Genomic DNA, 12,444 nt, shown 5'->3' on the forward strand with positions numbered 1-12,444 from the left:
TAAACCCCGCGAACACCTGTGAGTCTGTGACACAGAGAACATCAAGAGGAGACGGAACAAAATGCGGACAGGGTTAAGATGGCAAGCAAGTGGCATGAGGCCCTTTTCAATATGTGGTAATACAGATCAAGTGATGCTGTAGGATACTCGAGTATTTATGCAGCGGCCATGGACTGGACAGGCTCTCCTTGGAAGCAGCGCAGAAGTAAATACAAGTGCATAATGCAGATAGTCTCCGGCTAGTAGCGGTTGTCCAAGCCTTGAATTCCCTTAATGTCGAGGACTTGTCCCTTCGTAAGGCGGCGCCCGAAATGCCCTGCCACTTGGTTTCTGCCTGATTGATGTTCCACCCACAGGTAAAGCAAGGTTGCAAATCGGGCTGTCAGGCAAAAGTAGAGGAGTAGATCTCAAGGAGAAAAGACTTGGTTGTGTTACGACAAGAAAAAGAGCAAAACTTGAATCGCTTATGCGATTTGCTAATCAAAGAGCGACGCCTGCAGGATTCGAACCTGCGCTCCCGAAGGAAATGCCTAACCTCTATATCCACAATTGCGAACATAGCAGGGCATCGCGTTAACCACTCCGCCAAAGCGCCTTTGACCTTCTAGGGTTGTTGATGACGAAACAACCGCCAATCATAGTCCTTATCCCACCATACTCGTAAACCTATTGCAATAATTCCCAACCCCTAAACAGCTATCATCGACATGCGCGTAGTGCATGCGTCTCAGGGTAGATCGTCGCCACCGGATAAGTTGCGCCGTTCTGCTAGTATTTCAGTTTTGACTGCTATAGAATGGGCAGAATAGCCCCAGCCGGAAGCTGCATGCACCAAGGCGTGATGGATATTGGTCAGGCCCAATCCCGCAGTCTGCCTTGCTTTGAGGCGTATTCAGCTGTACTGTTTTTACGAATCTTCGACAGCATAGATGGACCACCAAGCTGGGATGCATGATGTAGACATCCATACACTGCCAGTTCATTGCCGACCCTACAACTAGCCTGGACACACCAGAAGTGGCATGGTATGGCGCACAGGAATACTCAGATGGTTTTTATACTCTCATTCCGACGATGACATGAAGAATCGAAGCGGTTGCATATGCTGGCCACAGTAACCCCATGTCCTCAAGCGGGACCGCACGAACATGTACGCGAAGACACCGGTACCCAGGACGCATGTGACGAAGAACACGAACGTGTCGTGCGCGATGCCCTTGGGCCGTGGACGGAGCGCTCTATATGACGAGGAGTCGCGGTCTGATCCCGTAAAACTCGCTGGGGACACCAGTGTCATGTTCTTAGCTGCTCTCAAGATGAACATGTTCTTCAAGATACCCGGCGCTAACTCGTGTATTGCATATACCAACTACAGGTTATGACACATTATCTGGAAATAGTTGACTACGTAAAACATTAGCTATTCTTCGACGAAGATCAGCTCCGAGGAAGTATATCCTTTTTCAACTTTACGATAAACCGTATTTACATTCAATAAAGGCATCCAACACCATTTCGAAGATCACTGTGCATTGGCAAAGAGTCTACCTAAATCCAGCCTGAGAGCACATATACCCCACGCTTGGTGAAGCACAGAGATGCAATAGGCTGGCTGGCACGCATATTCAAGTATTGGAGACACCATGAAATCAAAATTGGGAAGGAGGGAGTTGATCATCTGCACGATCCCGACCTCTCATCACCCCGAAGATGAGGGGTGTTGAAGAGATTCTGACTAAAGGGTGTTGGCATCTGAGTTGAGCCCGATATACAGAGGCCCATCTCCTTGTGTATTTCTTCATTTTCATCAAGTCTTTGACATAAACAATTACCCAGTCTAAGTTCATCCCTCCATCAATATATCGCCATTGCTTAATTCTCTACGTACCGGAAGTAACACCGAGAGAGACATGGAGACGCTGCCCGCAACCCTCCCCGCACAACGTCTTCTTGGCAAGACGGTCTTGATAACCGGAGCCGGTGGCACAATCGGCCTGGAGGCCGCGATTCGGATGCTGCAGGAGGGCGCCAACCTCAGTCTCGTGGACGTCAGTAAGGTAGCACTTGACAGGGCTCTGACCAAGCTGAGCGAGGTTCTCGGGCAGCAGGGAGATGATATCCCGTCACGCATCCTGCCTATAAGAGCTGATTGCACGGAGGAGGCTGAGGTCGAGACCTATACGGACGAAACTTTCCGAAAATTCGGCCGCCTGGACTGTGCCTTCTTGAACGCCGGCAAGAGCTACAGTTCGACAAGCATCTTCGACACCAAAGTCGAGGACTACGACGAGCTGATGCGGATCAACGTTAGGTCAGGTAAGCAATGCACACAACCCTCTCCAGTCACATCGGTTCCAAGCCATGGCAAGGACCAATGCGAAGAAGACGACACGATACCACCAGAAAGCCCCCTCGAACCCATGTGGCTGACTCCCTTCCTCACATACAGCCTTTCTCGGCCTCAAACACTCCGCCCGGGTCATGCGCGACGCCGGCCACGGGGGCGGCAGCATCATCCTCACGTCGTCGGTCGCGGGCCTGCGCGGGACGCCCGGCATGTTGCTATACTCGGGCGCCAAGTTCGCGCTGCGGGGGCTCGCGCTGACGGCGGCGGCGGAGCTGGGCCCCTTCGGGATCCGCGTCAACACGATCCACCCGAGCGGCGTGGGCGACTCGGCCATGTTCCGCGAGGCCTGGAGCGACGAGAAGATGGCAGAGTTGCGGCGGGCCATGCCGCTGGGCCGGTTCGCTAGGGTCGACGACATTGCGGGCGTCGTCGCCTTCCTGGCGAGCGACGATGCTAAGTTCGTGACGGGCGGGTTCGTCAAGATCGACGGCGGCTGCGTTAGTTTCTGATGACGACGCCATATAGGGACAGAGGCTAGTTTCATAGTCCGCGAGTGGTTGCGAAGCAGCAGCGGCGGCAGCCCCTGTCTTGCAGCTTGTGTGCCTAATATCCTACGTCATTTTATCGACATGCAAGTTCTCGGTTGGCCTTGCCGCAATGTGGTAGAATGTTCATTCCAGTAGCGCATAATATCAGTCAGCCCTGGCAGTAGACGACATGATGCCGCTCCTGATAGGGGCTACTAAGTCCGAATATCCCCAAAGAGATAGGTTTAAACTCGCTTCTACAACATCTCTTGAGGTGCGTTAGGTGTGGGGGTGGGTGGTAGGGGTGGTTCCCCAGACTTCCAATTACGGTAGTTCAGCACCTAAATTTCGGTACACCTGTGGAACTTTGGAGCTACACTTTCTCGCGACTGGTTCCGTAATGCCGGTTTGCGCCTGCTCTGACCGGAATTTCGACGGCGATTGTCACATTTCTACATAAGAGTCTGATTGTCCTTGCAATTTCCTGCCTCCAATCATGTCGTCGCGCTTCGTTTCGGGTGGCACGCTACCAGGCGACACCACCGAGACGGCCACCCCTGCCGCTGCTGCCCCGACCCAGCCTCAACAGCCAACACCCTCCTCGTCGACCTCCGCCAACGCCAGCGCCAGCGCCAGCGCCAGCACCAAACCTCCGAGCTCAACCCCGACCCCGACCCCGAGCAGCAGCAGCACCACCAACAACAAAAACGCCGCCGAGTGGGCGCGCGTCCAAGCCGAGCTCGAAGCCTCGCGCGCCCAGCGCGAAGCGACGCGCCGGGCCAACGCCGAGGGCACGTCGGGCGAGGAGAAGTCGCTGTTCGAGGTGCTGCAGGCGAACAAGGCGGCGAAGCAGGCGGCGTTCGAGGAGGCGAGCCGGCTGAGCAACCAGTTCCGGGCGCTCGACGACGACGAGGTGGACTTCCTGGAGGAGGTGCAGGCCAAGGAGCGGCAGGAGGAGGTGCGCAAGCGGCGCGAGCTCGAGGAGGGGCTGGGCAAGTTCCGGCAGGCGCAGAACAAGGGAAAACCACCGCCCGCCAACGGCGGTGGAAAGAACGACGTGGTTGAGGAGGAAGAAGAGGTAGTTCCTACGGAGGATCTCGCGAGCGAGTGGGCGGGAGGTGCTGGCGCCGCGGGACGGAAAAGGAAACGGGAGAAGGAAGTGCTCTTCAAGGGCCTTAAGCGCAAGTCTACGAGCGAGGGCACCCAGGAAAAGGGCACCGCCAACAAACCCGCGGATACCAATGGAGCCACGAAAACGCCGCAGGCATCCAGTAGCAGTATCACGTCCAAGCCGAACCAGGTTATTAAGCCTCCTGCTGCCGCGAAGCCGATCGCCCCAAAGCCCATGTTGGGGTTAGTCGCCTACGGCTCAGATGACGACGACGACGATTGAACTCCGAGAAGGCAAGCCCAATGGTCACTACTACCTATTCGAAGGCTCAAATGCAGCACGTCGCCTATCCTGCCATGTTGGAAATGGTGGATATATTTGGCTTGTTGGACTGCAGAGTCACGTTGCGCCTGATTACTAGATTATGGCTCTATCTACATGATCTGATTTTGCGAGCCACGATCTCAAATGACGGTCCTCAAGCAGCCGCCATGCCTCGGAGAATCCGGGCGGGATAGTCGTTCTGCCAGAACTGCCCACTTCCTCCGAGCACAACTCCAATCGGGAACGAGACGGAGAGATGATCAGAGCTCGTGACAGACTCGGATGCTACTGCCAGCCCTGTTCCTCAAGCGGACCGGCATTTCATGCAGAACATTTCCTGCAAAGAGGAAAATTAGGCATCGCCAAGTCAAAAAGGCAAGATCAGGATAGGGTCATGGTATCATTGGAAGTTAGGAGTTGTGTGGTGTGGCTCTATATAGGTACAGAGATTATACGTGAAGTCATTTGGGCTTCGTTTCTCTGCGTAGCCCCTTCATACCCGTCCGTCTATCAGAACATCTCCATGTCCACCGATTTTCCGTCTATATTGAGATGGCGGTGGATCAGCTCGGGTAAGCTGCACCGGCGGCGTTGTGTGTTTGTTGTACATGACTGTTGTAAGCAGTCTCGGGAGTACAGGAGAGGTATCTTAGTGTTACATATTATAAACATGGAGCATTTGCGTGCCCGTCTTTGAATCAGATATATGAGTGTGGTGTGGTATATCCAGTCCGCGACTCGCGCGCCACCAATTACTCCTGGGAAGACCAAGGTCTCGGCGGCGGGTCCGATACGGCCCAGTTGTAGAAAGTGCGAAGGCTGCCCTTGATCCACCCTTCAATCTCCGCCTCGGGCACGACAATCTCTCTCGCCGTCTTCTCATCCTCCGGCTGCAGCTCGAAACGGCGCATGCGCGTCGAAATGCGAGGGTCCAGGACGACGGGTTTCGGCCAGATCTTCTCGGCAGGCGTGGCGGGCACCTCCTCGCCCTCCTTGGGTGCCTCCTCCACTTTCCATACGTCCTTGTGCCAATCCTTCTCCGCCTCTTGGAGGGCGGTTGCCTGTTCCGACTCGGCTAGGCTCTCGCCGTCTCGGAATTCTCGCGATGCCGCAAGACAGACAGCTGCCACTTCGCGACCAATGTTGTCCGCCAAATGGCGGCGGTTTAGGAAGCGCCCGAGTCGGGTGAAGGTGCCCATGAAACCCAGCTTGTGGGGGAACGGGATAGGGGAAGAGGGCGAGAACTCGGCGGGGATAAACATAGGTAACGACGCTGTCGCGTAATCGTCGGTGCTATTGTAAGGCTTGGGTTGCAGTGGCCGGGCGGGCTTCTCTTCCTCTTCCTTCTTCTTTTCCTCCTCAGTCTTCTCTTCCCCGTCGGCAGGCGGGGCCGCTGGTTTTATCGGAGCGGCCTCAGGAGGCGCGACAAGCGGTCCCAGCCAGCCTTCGTGTAGCCCACGGATATACTCCTTCCACGTGTGACGGCCAATAACAATATCGCCCTTGACGCCCTCGAATTCGGGCGTCTGGTGCCGTTTCCGGACTGCCTTCAGAATCTCCTCGTTTGTGAGCTCCTCCTCGTTCGTGACGGTCATCTCCCCACCCTCCTTGTCCCTTCGCTGGCGCCGTATCTTCTCGGCCACGGCGGCGCGGACGTCTCCCTGCTGCCGCCCTTGCACGAACTCCCAGTCGAGCCCCGACGCGGCCAGGATCGGCTTGACGTACTCGCTGAAGTGGTCCTGGGCGACGCGCAGTCCGTCGTAGGGCGGGCTCTCGAGGTAGATGGTGAGCTTGCGGGGCATCTGCGCCGGACTCGAGATCAGTTCCTTGCCGAGGTGCTCGACGGCGTGGCTCCAGCGGGCGGTCGCGCGCTTCTTCTCGCGCTTGTCGTAGATGATGGCGCCGCTGAAGGTGGCGGTGACAGCCCAGAAGATCAGCCAGTTTCGGCCGGGCAGCTTCTTAGGCAAGTTTGGGAGGCCCATCATTTTCCAGACCGGGTTGGGCTTCGGTGCCTTGTACGCCGCCGCCGCCGCCGATGCCGGGTTGGCTGCCACGGGTGCGGCGGGCGCGGGCGCGGGCGCAGCAGGTGCAGCAGGTGCAGGCGCGGCGCTGCCCGTGGTCGGCTTTTGGTCGGCCATGATTGCGGTAATCTTGAGGTCGCTGTGCTGCCACTCCAACGGTTTCCAGGATTGCTTGGTGGTTCGATCCTTGCGCTGGGCTGCAATTCTTTGGTGGAGCTCACCTAGCTTTGCTGGCGCTCCAGAAATTTTGGACGGAATTCGGAAGCAAAGTTGCCTATCGCCTATCTCAATTGATGGGGGTTCAAGGATTCGACGAGCCTAGAAGCCCGCCCAGCTTTAGCGCATTGCTTACCGCAGTGGGGTTCTTGAAAACCCCTGGAGTAGCTGAAAACCAAGCTTCTCCAGGCGCTTACAGTGCAACTTTACCCCACACTCACACCTGAAGATCGACTTCACGATATCAAAACATGTACCTACTGACGAGATCAATCGGCAGTGGTTATGTTACTAATTGAAACGAGGAGATAATCCCGAGACAATGAAACAGGTCGCCATGCTCCCCTGTTTTGCCACCTCGATTGCCCCAATTAGATCGCAGAAGGACCAGGCTCTAGGGGCAATCAATGCCGGTGCCGATTGAGCCGGGGATTTGTTTAGCTTATTGGGGGCGTGCTATTGTTTCCCGGTTTCACCAGATCAAAGCCCAGGCCGGTGGCTGAGCTTCGAATCATCCAAGCTCAACTAGCAACATCCCCTATTAGCCAATACGGATGGCGGCTATCCAGCAAACACGAACATCATGGAACATTGTTTGTCTGGCGACCCCTTGGTCGACCCCGGGGCGGCATGATGCGCTGCCCGTCCTAGAAACGTAGATCAGTGCGTACCGAGTTGCCCTTCGTCGCCTACAGTACCAATCGGTGCCACTGCCTGATTTCCTCGGCGTGGAGTAGCCAATCAACGGAACCGCCTGTCCCGGATATAGCAATGCCGTTTCGCAACCTAGAAACACCATTCGGCCTGTGACCGTGAAACCATTCGTGCACCAGGCCATCGAAAGTCAACACTGGTGGCTGACGCCCGATGGCTTGAGGGGCTCGGTCATCCATATTGGATGGAGGCAGCCAGTGCTGGCTTTGTTCGTCTACTATAAGAGGGAACAAGCTCTCCTTTCACCCCAATCCCATGTTTGAGCAAGCCTTTTCCTTCTACTACACGCGTCCTAGTGATTCATCATCTGTACTTTACCCCAAAATCTTACGTTCCCTTGACAATCCACATCATCCACATCGACGACATCCATCATCATGAAGTCCTTCCAGATACTCGCTGCCGCTGCCGCCGCTACGCTGGCTAGCGCCAAGACCATCCGCATCGACAGCGGCCCGCAGCTCATGTTCAAGCCTGACAACATCACCGCCGATGCGGGCGACATGCTCGAGTTCCACTTCTATTCCAAGAACCACAGCGTGGCCCAGGGCGACTTTGCCAGCGCCTGTCAGCCCGTCCAGATGGCCGGTTTCTTCTCCGGCTACGTCCCCGTCACGGGCACCAGCGAGTCTGTAAGTTGTGGAATACCTCACACCAAACCATCGATCTCCCACCCCATTCCCTCTTCCCCTCTTCGGGATAAGACACTTTATACTCACCATCATCAACAACAGGAGGATATCTTCACCGTTATGGTGAACGACACAAAGCCTATCTGGTTCTACTGCACGCAGAAGACGCACTGCAAGGGCGGCATGGTGGGCGTTGTCAACGCCCCGGCCGGCAAGACCCTCGACGACTACAAGAAGGCGGCGGCGGCGACCGACGGCACCGCGGGCGCGGCCGCCATGGCCTTTGGCGGCACCATGGCCAAGGCCTCGTCCAGCGGCTCGGCCAACTCGACCTCAGGCGGCGACAGCAAGAAGAACGCCGCGGACGGCGGTGTCCGGGCCACGAGCGCCGGCATCTTGGCTGCCGTGGCCGGCTTGGCGGTGCTCGGCGGTATGATGTAGAGAAGCTACATGATCCATGATATTAAGGAGATGATGATAACGTGTTTTGAACCTTGTAACGATTTGACTTACAAAAAGCCATGGGAATGTTCAGATGTATATGACCGGGAGTTATCATAACCAAAGGAGAGCCTAATTACCAAGGCTCGCAAGACCATATATGAATATAATGTTTCAAGTTGCCTTTCTGCTGTCTTTATGAATGGTGTGTCAGAGAACGACAGCCGAAGATGCCAACTACACCATGATCAGTTGAGCCTACATACGCAAAACAGTTAGCAGCACCTGAATAGAATGCTTTCCTTGTCCCGCAATCAACAAGTATACACGTAAAGTCAGCATCAGTTACGATAACGTTCTCGGACAACAGGTAAACAAAGAACAGCGGATGGTTACAACGAATGACGGTTCATCACATTGACGAGTTGGTTTTTTTAGGAATCCGAGTTTGATATTAGGTAATAGTCTGCGGCATCCTATCTAAACTTTCTAGTGCCGACGGGCGTGTTAACAATTTCAAATCACCACCATGAAAAAGCAAACCCCCACATCCTCCTTCTCAGTCGACATCCGTCAAGTCTGAGCTTCCAGAAACAAGAAGTCTATTGATATTCTCGCCGCAACTCTCCGCAATCTTGCAATTTCAACACTCTCTTGGCAATTGGGGTATAAGTAGGTTGTTGCCTGATGCAGTGCGCATTGTACAGCATCACAAGAGTAGCATGGGGAGATAGGTAGGAGACATCAGGTGGTGCAGCACTTAGTGCTTGGCAGCCTCCTTGTGGACGTCGGCAGAGGTGTTGTGCTTCTGCTCGTCGACCTTGTCGCCAACGGCATCCTTGGCAGCGGAGAGACGGGTGGTGACACTAGCGTTGCCGTCCTTGGCAACCTCCTTGTTGGCCTCCTTGGATCCGGTGGAAACGGCTCCTTGCTGTGTGTCCAAATTAGTCTCAAATCAACAACTCGAAAGGATGGAGAGCCGTACAACCGTCTCGCTGACGTAGTTAGCGGTGTTCTTGATGGTATCCATGGCGTCGGTGGTGTTGGGGGTTTGTTGTTGGCGACTTTTGCGTCGGTGTTGACGAGGGTGTAGAATGGAGTTCAAGAAGCTAGACTTCCGACGAGGAGTAGTTCGGTGGGTAGAGCTGGGTCCGTGATGGAACCTGTGAGAAAAGCTAGAAGAGGTGATGGGGGCCGAACTGTGATGGGTTTGGAAGGGTTGATGAACCTGGTGAAGGTGAGTCTGGTGAATGTGATTCTGAAGGGCTTGGTGGTGTGCGGCAGTAGCTGTATGATGGGCGTGAGAGAGAGCAGCTGAGTGGGCAGCACTGTTCATCCTGGTTGGAGAGGGGCTATATATACACCTAGGAAATAGGAACAATTCAAAGCCTCTTTGTTGATCAAAGATTCAATGGATGTTGAGTGGTCAGTGGTCACATGCGAGGACTGCTTAGGTCCGGTTGAGTTGGTTGGGCGGACCACGCCAAAGTCGGGCGTGTGGAATTGACTTGACGATGCAAGCAGCAGCGGCAGGAAGCTGCTGCTTTGCGGCCCCAGGAAGCCGCACCATTGGGCCAAGATAGCTACATAGTATGCAGCTGGACCGAAACCTACAGGAAGTAGTGGTGAGAAGGCACGCTTTGTCTGGAGTCCAAAGTACGCGGGGTGGAAAAAGCAACCTGGATGGGGAAGCCGAGGCACGCCACAGGCGCAATGGCAATCGCGATTCCCACAGAGAAACACGATCGATGAGGTCACTCCATGCGGCACGCTATCGCGCTTACATGCTTGCCTTCCAGGCTGTTCTGTTGGACGCCGCAAAGGCGCAGAGTGCTTGACCTACATGCCAGCATGTAAGCGCGATCTTCTTTCCCCACGAAGGTTCGGCCATGTCTCGGCCACGTGCCTTGCTTTAGCGCTTCAGCTACCCAAGGACCATTGAGACTAGGTAGCTACATTATCTTTCTAGACCAAGGTACAGAGAGAAGGAGCACCGTGAAGGAGCATCGTGGAGGATGCGTGCAGGCGCATGGCCTACCGGCGTACGCTTGATCTCGGCTCATTCTTCATGGCCACTTCCAATTCAGAACCTTGCAGGTTGATGTTCTGCGCTTGCAGCTGGGGAAGGGACTCGGGCCTGTGAGAAGAGCGACCCCTCACTGACGAAGCATGGGCGCAGCAGCATTGTTCATAGCGGCAGCAGCTTTGGCAGGTGCATCTGGCCAGTAACAGTCCAAGTAGCCCGAGGCACAGAAGTCAAGGGCAAATCGCCAATGACTACCTAACACATGAGCGGAGCAACTAGCGCTGACCCCATGGTGTTAGCCAGGTTCCCAATGTCTCGTGGGAGTGTTCTGGACTTCCAGGCAATAAGGGGCAATGACGTCATGACGATGGCGCAAGTGATTCAATTGATGGCACATACGCATGGCCGCCATCCCGCCTTTAGCCGAGGTACATCGGTGGCAATTCCAGCTGTTGGTTGGGTCGTGGATGGATGCGACAATGACCATGCAGTCACTAGCACTGCGTGAGCGAGGTAGAATTACGCAAGCAATCATTAGGTACCTCCTTGTTGCCTACGCGATTTCGTTGATACCGGTCAGATTGTGCTTAGGTATTAGTGCATTCCCCCTTTCATTGGGGAGAATTGCCATCGGTGTGTATGCTGTGTTGCCCTCGATTCGAACAATATCCTTTACTACGTAAAGGCCGTTTAGGAACAGCTACTCCTCGAGAGTGAGTCCGGGAATGGTGGAAATAAGACGAGTTGCATGGCATTAACCACTTTGGTAGTCGGCCTTAATGACATATCTCCATATCTCCGCGTCGGAAGCGGAGCGGCTACCAGACAGGCATATACTTGGCCGACACCTCATACGTGGGAATATCTAGATAGAAAGTAATTCTCAGGCGTATCACACTCAATTTACGCCCGAGAAAGAGCAGAGACGCCGAGTCACAATGCCTGCGAATAAAAGCGCCGACGGGGCGTTGATCGCGTTGAAAGGCGACACGTCCAAGACGCTTGGTCTCACAGTAGGCAAGCACACGAGAATCGAGCCCGAGACGTATATACCGCGAACAGGTATGTTATGCAGACAAAAGTCTAGGGAGAAAGGGACAATTGAAGCGGCTGATACAGGACTGGTGCAGATGCGCAATCGCCGCCGGAGATCCTGTACCCAGCAGCAACTCCCGACAAGACCTACTTGATCATGTGCCTGGACCTCGACGCGCCGTTCAAGTCGCTCCCCGTCCTCGGGCCCATATGGCACTGGTGTCAATCGGGCGTGAAGCTCTCCAGCGGCGGCACACCCGGGAAACTGGAGTGGACCGAGCCACCCGTCGTGAACTACATTGGACCCGCGCCGCCGCCGGGAGCTGCTCCGCATCGATATGTCTTCTTCCTGTATGAACAGCCGGCGGGTTTCGATGCCATGGCTCACGCGCCGGCAAAGGGCAAGGAGGTCGGAGTTACGTCGCGCATGTGGTTCAGCTTGGACGATTGGGAGGCCAAGGTTGGATTGGGAGAGGTGCTAGCGCTGAACTATTTCACGAGCAATTAGAAGGATAATGATCGCGTATAACGAAAGACAATGATAATTGATGCTGCCAAGCTGATCTTGTCCACTGCGATCACGAGTCGCCTCCTCGAAAATGCCGTAAGGGGACCGAGGGACCTCTTGCCCATGCCGCCCTTGAGCGAAATTGCATCAACCGATCGAATTCGTAGGTATAGCCCGAACAAGAGCAGCAAGAGGGAGGCAGTTTTGCTATGACCTGAGACGCTAACCTAACAAAATGAGGGGGATCACGTGTAGGTCACGTGTAGGCCACAACTGACCTCAATCAATCGTGCAATTCACCATTCAACGGGCAATTGACGTAAAATTATCTCGAAATCCCATGTATAACGAGTTTCCCGTGTTTTATTCTCTTAAAATGGTGTAGTGTGGCTGTGAGTAACCCAATTGCTTGTGCTTGATGTATACAATGTTGCTGCCCTACTGACACTGACACCATCCGCCAGGTTTACTCGGCGGGCAACAATTGTCACACCTGCACGATCACTATCATTGTGCGCACTTCGGACTGTATAAAGTGTAAT

General features: G+C 54.8%; 7 protein-coding genes across 7 annotated transcripts; 4 read left to right on the forward strand and 3 right to left on the reverse strand.

The window, feature by feature from the left end:
* Nucleotides 1-1,063: 1,063 nt before the first annotated feature.
* On the reverse strand, nucleotides 1,064-1,324 carry PG985_002924 (uncharacterized protein; the record flags this gene model as incomplete). The annotated part of the gene is made up of 1 exon (XM_066822693.1): nucleotides 1,064-1,324. One exon carries the CDS (start codon nucleotides 1,322-1,324, stop codon nucleotides 1,064-1,066), a length of 261 nt encoding a protein of 86 aa, XP_066690125.1.
* Nucleotides 1,325-1,910: 586 nt separating this feature from the next.
* PG985_002925 (uncharacterized protein) lies at nucleotides 1,911-2,856 on the forward strand (the record flags this gene model as incomplete). Its single annotated transcript, XM_066822694.1, has 2 exons — nucleotides 1,911-2,316; nucleotides 2,450-2,856. The coding sequence occupies 2 exons, from the start codon at nucleotides 1,911-1,913 to the stop codon at nucleotides 2,854-2,856; spliced, it is 813 nt and encodes a 270-aa protein (XP_066690126.1).
* A 514-nt stretch (nucleotides 2,857-3,370) lies between these two features.
* PG985_002926 (uncharacterized protein) lies at nucleotides 3,371-4,267 on the forward strand (the record flags this gene model as incomplete). Its single annotated transcript, XM_066822695.1, has 1 exon — nucleotides 3,371-4,267. One exon carries the CDS (start codon nucleotides 3,371-3,373, stop codon nucleotides 4,265-4,267), a length of 897 nt encoding a protein of 298 aa, XP_066690127.1.
* Nucleotides 4,268-5,061: 794 nt separating this feature from the next.
* Nucleotides 5,062-6,447, reverse strand: PG985_002927 (uncharacterized protein; the record flags this gene model as incomplete). The annotated part of the gene is made up of 1 exon (XM_066822696.1): nucleotides 5,062-6,447. One exon carries the CDS (start codon nucleotides 6,445-6,447, stop codon nucleotides 5,062-5,064), a length of 1,386 nt encoding a protein of 461 aa, XP_066690128.1.
* Nucleotides 6,448-7,637: 1,190 nt separating this feature from the next.
* PG985_002928 (uncharacterized protein) lies at nucleotides 7,638-8,333 on the forward strand (the record flags this gene model as incomplete). Its single annotated transcript, XM_066822697.1, has 2 exons — nucleotides 7,638-7,892; nucleotides 7,995-8,333. The coding sequence occupies 2 exons, from the start codon at nucleotides 7,638-7,640 to the stop codon at nucleotides 8,331-8,333; spliced, it is 594 nt and encodes a 197-aa protein (XP_066690129.1).
* A 760-nt stretch (nucleotides 8,334-9,093) lies between these two features.
* Nucleotides 9,094-9,363, reverse strand: PG985_002929 (glucose-repressible protein grg1 domain-containing protein; the record flags this gene model as incomplete). Its single annotated transcript, XM_066822698.1, has 2 exons — nucleotides 9,094-9,264; nucleotides 9,319-9,363. 2 exons carry the CDS (start codon nucleotides 9,361-9,363, stop codon nucleotides 9,094-9,096), a joined length of 216 nt encoding a protein of 71 aa, XP_066690130.1.
* Nucleotides 9,364-11,297: 1,934 nt separating this feature from the next.
* Nucleotides 11,298-11,902, forward strand: PG985_002930 (uncharacterized protein; the record flags this gene model as incomplete). The annotated part of the gene is made up of 2 exons (XM_066822699.1): nucleotides 11,298-11,421; nucleotides 11,490-11,902. The coding sequence occupies 2 exons, from the start codon at nucleotides 11,298-11,300 to the stop codon at nucleotides 11,900-11,902; spliced, it is 537 nt and encodes a 178-aa protein (XP_066690131.1).
* Between the last annotated feature and the right edge of the window lie 542 nt (nucleotides 11,903-12,444).

Source organism: Apiospora marii, assembly GCF_038362585.1.
Source record: "Apiospora marii strain CBS 49790 chromosome Unknown utg000002l_segment0_segment0, whole genome shotgun sequence".
Lineage (NCBI taxonomy): Eukaryota > Fungi > Ascomycota > Sordariomycetes > Amphisphaeriales > Apiosporaceae > Apiospora > Apiospora marii.